The sequence below is a fragment of the Suricata suricatta genome, chromosome 7 (assembly GCF_006229205.1).
Source record: "Suricata suricatta isolate VVHF042 chromosome 7, meerkat_22Aug2017_6uvM2_HiC, whole genome shotgun sequence".
In the NCBI taxonomy this organism is placed as follows: Eukaryota; Metazoa; Chordata; class Mammalia; order Carnivora; family Herpestidae; genus Suricata; species Suricata suricatta.
In genome coordinates, this window is record NC_043706.1 from 100,387,127 (window position 1) to 100,393,126 (window position 6,000).

A 6,000-nucleotide genomic window follows, 5' to 3' on the forward strand; every position below is an offset into this window, starting at 1 on the left:
AAGCACATATTTATATGTTAGGTGGAGTTTTATTAGAACAAAAGACTTATGAAAAGAATCAAATTTGACGATCCATCACGTTGTTGAAAGAACAATCTCAGTTTTATCATACCTTTGCTTATAAGTGACTAGCAACAAAATGATTTCTAACTAAAAAGAAAATGTTCCATGCTTGATTTTTATAGAGAAAAGTTTCCTTCCTGTTACTTTATACTTTACGACAACCCAAATGGCAGTTGTCAGAAATTATATTCAGCTTTAAGATGTGATTTGTTGAAATAAAAGAGCTGGGAAAGCAGAGCAAGCAAAGTCGTTAGAGATGGACAAAATGCAGAGGATGCTAAGAAACAATGTACATTCCATGAGAATATAAGATTTCTACTTACATTTTATCTAAATAGTTATTCACATCTTCATCTTTTTCATAATCTTTACACAGTTGGGCAACCAGAGCTCCATAGGTGAGGACAAAGAGATCTTTGTTCTAGAGAAAAAAGGATTCATTTTACTTTACAGGCAAAGCTATGGATGACCAGCTACTCAATTTTTTTAAACAAAATTTTCCAGTAGAAGCAGCCTTTGAGATCACCTGTTCATTTTTTTCTACCCTCCTTCTAATTATTGCAACAATTTTGACTTTTGAGAGCAAATTGTATCCATATTTGGATACATTTCTAATAAAAAAAAGAGCTATAAAATAAAATCAATTTCTTAACAGGAAATGCATCCTTTGTTTACAGCATATGCATCGATGTTTACAGTACATAACTGTATACATCTATGCATCTATTGTTTACAGTATATAACTTTCATGAAGGAAGTTTTTAAAAAAGTAATTGCTAATATAAATTTCTGTTGTTCTGGAATGGGCTTTGGTATTGGCCGCCCACGTTTCAGTTGGAAGGAATACTTAATTGGGTAAGACTTCTCATGAGTCTGCACAATCCCTAATGGGTTCCAGATCTGCCAAGGAGACCATCAGGATGAACGCAAACAGAGCAGCAAATTTGTGAGATGTTGTTTTCTTTATACTTAGTGAAAAAAGAAGAATGTGTAGTTTCCTTATAGATCTCCAAAATATGTCCTATTTTCAGAAGGAACTAAATATGAGAACTATAACTAAGAATAATTAGGTTTGGTTTAGTATAGATAGGTAGAAAATAGGGGAAACAGAGCGCACAAAACTCAGTCCATTTAAAAAAGGCCTCAGTTTTGCTTCTGCTCTTGAATACAATCTAAGTAAGGAATAGAGATATTAGAGATAATTTATTCCAAGCTCTCAGTCCGACAGAGGAGGGAATGGGGCCCCAGGAAATGAGTGTCTTGCTCAACTAGCCACAGCTGGCAGAGCCGGGAAGGAGCCCAAGACTGCAGGCTCTACTCTGACATAGCAATTATTTCAGAGGCGCACAAAAGACCTAAAGTAGAGGTGGGTGAGAGAGGGAGGTAGGGAGGAGAGCTGCTGTTGAAAATAATCTTACTTTGTCCATAATCTTGTATTTCATGAAAAGCTAAATGTGAATTATAGGATAGAAGAGGTGTCTTTACCTCTAGACCTAGGTATCTTGGGTAGTCTAACATGGAGGGTAAGATAAGAACTGATAAGATACATTCTTTTTTTTTTTTTTTTAAGGCACAGGCAGAAATGGCTCTACAAATCAATAAAATTGCTTATTCAACAAAGTGGCTTCTATTAAATATGATACAATTTTGTTCCAAACACTTCCAAAATTTGCCCAATACCACCAGAGCCCATTTCCTTATGCATGGATTTATATCATAAGAAATGTTTCTTTAATAAGACAGAATATTAGGGGGCGCCTGGGTGGCTGGCTCAGTAGGGTAAGCATCCGAATTCGGCTCAGGTCATCACCTTGCTGTTCATGGGTTCAAGTCCCACATTGGGTTCTGTGCTGACAGCATAGAGCCCAGAGCCTGCTTTGGATTCTGTGTCTTCCTCTCTGTGCCTTTCCCCTGCTCTGTCTCCTCTTTTTCTTTCTAAAAATAAGTATTAAAAGAAAGGACAGAATATTTGTTATAACTAAGTTTCAAATGGATAGAATCTAAATAGTTATAGTGAAAAGTTGTGTCCATATGTAGACATGATTTATGTTGAAAACATAAATTAAAATGTCCTAAGTGTCTGCAGAATATACATCAGATACATTAATTGACATTACATCAAGAACTAATATATAGGGGCGCCTGGATGGCTCAGCTGACATGACCGGCTTCGGCTCAGGTCATGATCTCGCGGTTCGTGGGTTTGAGCCCCTTATCGGGCTCTGTGCTGAGAGCTAGCTCAGAGCCTGAAGCCAGTTACAGATTCTGTGTCTCCCTCTCTCTCTGACCCTCCCCTGCTTGTGCTGTCTCTCTCTGTCTCTCAAAAATAAATTAAAAAAAAAGAACTAATATATATGAGTCAGATATAAGAAAACAGTAAGTCCATTAATATTTCTAGTAGAAAAGAAGAAATGCAAAGCAAGTGATTTTAACAAAAATATTGTTAAACAAAATCACTGAAGGGTCACAATGTATTCAATTTTTATTCTGTTCTTATTTAATTCTAAAAATCGAATAATCCATGACAAGAAATGTCTGTAAATTATATATGAAATACCTTCTTAACATAAGAAGCCACCACAGAAAATAAATTACTGCTATGTGGTAATACCACAGCATGAAAATGAGCATCAGTGAAGTAAAGAGAGACAGAAAGACTGATAATGTATTTGTTGCCCCCTGCAATAAAACAGAATTTGAAGAAGAGATAAAAGGAAATAAAATTAGACCCTATTGATATGTAAATTGTGCTCATTTATAATTATGACCAACCTGAAATCATGTCATTTTCTTCTTTCTTTTTCTCTCTTATTCTGATGGGTGAGTACTAACTATACTGTACTTGGAGCTGGGTTTCAAGTTCAATACCCGTGAGGGCCAGTTTTCTCCATTCTGCTTCCTTGTAAAAGGCGGAACCTTGAACTACGTCTCTAGGAGGGTCTGAAATCTATACTACCGATCACAGAAAAGGCCAACATAAAATTTGTCTTCACAGTTTATAAAACAATAAAGACAGTCATTTTCACATATGAAAAATAGAACACCATTAGTTATTTAAGGTTTTGTAGATATCAGGATAAAAGTGTGTTTTAGCTGATATATAAATGAAGTGATTTAGGTGCAGTATGAAATCTACAATATCTGTTAGTATTTCAGAGCCCCATAGGAAAATCAATCAGGACCCAATAATGCCAGAGGGGGCATCTGTAGGCATTCCTAACTGGTGTGTGCCAGTTAATCATTAATTCCAAGTACCCATAACTGAGATTCCTTAATTTTATTCAATGTTCATCAGTTTCCTGAAATTATTGAAAGAGTTTTAAGTGTAATGATAAATTTTCACTTCTGTAACTTCTAAGTGCCTAATGAGAAGACTATAGAAGAATATTTTTCCAAATATAATCTCTAAATAAATAAGTTTTGAAAATAACTCTGAGCTTGGAATATACAGAAAGGATAGTAGCACATACAAAATTATAATAATAGATACTTACATTTAAGACAAGGAAATATATTTTCAAAAGCAATAATCTTTTAATACTGAGTATTTTTTGCTGACCTATTCCTGTTAATTTAACATGTAATCAACCATTTTATATACATTTCACTTGCCAGTTCACAAAGTATGAAATACAAAGAATAGAAGTATGAAAAACTAAGAATTGCTTAATCTTTTCATATTTTATGTGACAGACAAAAGATACATTTGGCACTTTATAGATCTAATTAGTCAGAAAGGAAAACCCTAAAATATGCATAAAGAATCGATTCTGTTATAGAGTGTTAGAGATCACCGTACTATTCCCAGAGGTATCATTTATGATCCAACCCACTAAACACTCTCTTGCTTGCACTGAAAAAAGTCTATAGTGTCACTTTTTAAAATAAACCAGAAATCCCTCAAGAATATGTTTTCTTTGAAATAGAAGAAAACCCTTTCTGAGAATATGTTTATAAAAAAGATCTTACTATTTTACGGTATTCTGGTCTTCTGTGTGCAGGGCGAGACATAATGCTTGAGAGATGAAGAATTTGATCTTCGATTTCTTTTCGTTGGCTTTTATCTTACAGGTGGGTCAATCTCCGTCCTTTTGTTTTTGCAAGTTCCTTCTTGCTTCGAGACAATAGTGCTACTTCTGCACTCCACTGCTGTTGCTCTTTGGTGAACTGAAGAGGAAAACCATCACGATCAGGACCGTCTTGTAGGCACATCCCTTGCCACCGATCAAATAACTGCTTCACTTGTGAGGACATGTTGTAATCTAGAGGCATAAAAGCTGATAATGGGAAGTCAGACCAGAAGTACCAGCTACTGAAAATTCTTTAGCCCAAGGGAGTATAAAAGTGGTGTTTTGCTCTCATGCCAAGGCATTGTTCTAAGATCACAAACAGAAACCTTCACAATACAAGATAAATCTAAATGTTAGCATTATTCAGTCTTTGTATTGATTGTTGTGTGAATTTGAGACAGGATCAGCAATCTGTACATACTACATCCTGGGTTCAGATGTAATCAACGACTCTAATGAGTATCACAAACCCCATCTTGTGTGATTACAAAATTCAAATATATCTAGTACTTTTGTTTTCATAAGCAGCAGTTTTAAGGAATGATAGATTTAGGGTATTGGTATTTTTTTTTTATAAAACTGTTGCTCATAATGAGTGTTTTACAGTTTAATAATGTATAATGATTTTGGCAGAGAAAGCAAGCTCTTAGCTTGCTTTTGATTGTCTCTGAGATGTTAGCAATTGAAGTCTCTCTTTATTTATGCAGGAGTATAGACATTTAAAGTTAAAACAAGAAACTCCCTTATCTTGACAACTGCAGGGTGTGGAGAATCAAAACTGTTCCAAAAATAGAAGCATAAAACTCATTTTAAGAAAGTAGTTTCCTACTTTTCCCATCTTTACCATCTGAGTCAATTGGCCCTAAGTGTTCTAGAAAATTCTTTTTATACAGGGGCAGACTACTCACTACTTTGAAAGAGTGTGGAGTAGTTGAAGGAGCTTAGGAGAATTTGGACGGCTCAGGCTAAGCTGCATTGCTACCATTTACTGGCTGTGCGAACTTGGACAAGCCATTTTATTGCTTGATGGCTCAGTTTCCACATTTGCAAAATGGCAATAATAATGACCACCTTACAAGAACAATTGTGAGAATCAAAGAGATAATGTGTGCTATAAAACACATTATAATGCACCATATAAACACTAATTACTATAGATTTTTCTTGTACGTGAGCATTTTGAATGGAATTTTACAATATTTATGGTATTTCCATTATGGCCTATGTTCCATGACTCTATTCTCAGGAAAAGTCAGTTTTGCTGGGTGGTGGTGTGTGTGTGTGGGGGGGTACTTTTCAATGACAGATTCATGACACCTTATATTTATATAAAGTTTACGATTTATAACACAGTTTTCGTTTGATCTCATGTTCATTCAATGACCATCTGTGAAGTAGTCAGTACTGTAATCATTAACATTTTATAGGATAAGAATCTAAAAGTCATGTTGAGAAATTTGTTCAAAGTTGGCTGGGCGGTAGGCAACAAAGAGGGATTTGGGCTACATTTGCTGACTCCAAATCAAAATTTTTTTCTATTGCACACACTCTCATTATGTTAGAGCGAAATGTTTTAGAGGCAGACTCACAAAAGCCACTAGGGTGTGATGAGAGAATGTTGCTGAGCCTACTGTGGGGGTAGTTTTGAGTTCTGAGAATAACCGAGAAAAGCCCTGTGTACTAGGTGGGTGGAGAGTGGTGATACGGGATCAACTTCACTAAAATCTAATGGCTGTGGTATGGTGACATCAGGGCCACCATGGGAATGCATTAGGAAAAGCCAGCTTCTCCTCCAGACTGATAGACCTCTCCCTCTCTCCTGTGCCTTTGGCCCGGGACTATAGGGCTTAAGGAAGCAGTGCCAGCC

General features: G+C 35.8%; 1 protein-coding gene across 1 annotated transcript in view; it reads right to left on the reverse strand.

Moving 5' to 3' along the window:
- TRAPPC3L (trafficking protein particle complex 3 like) overlaps window positions 1-4,074 on the reverse strand; it is a 37,500-nt gene extending 33,426 nt beyond the window's left edge. The window contains exons 1-2 of the mRNA XM_029945598.1: window positions 4,033-4,074; window positions 387-484 (exon numbers count right to left, since the gene is read on the reverse strand). Coding sequence (XP_029801458.1) covers window positions 387-484; window positions 4,033-4,074 — 140 coding nt within the window. The remainder of the gene's footprint in view (window positions 1-386; window positions 485-4,032) is intronic.
- Between the last annotated feature and the right edge of the window lie 1,926 nt (window positions 4,075-6,000).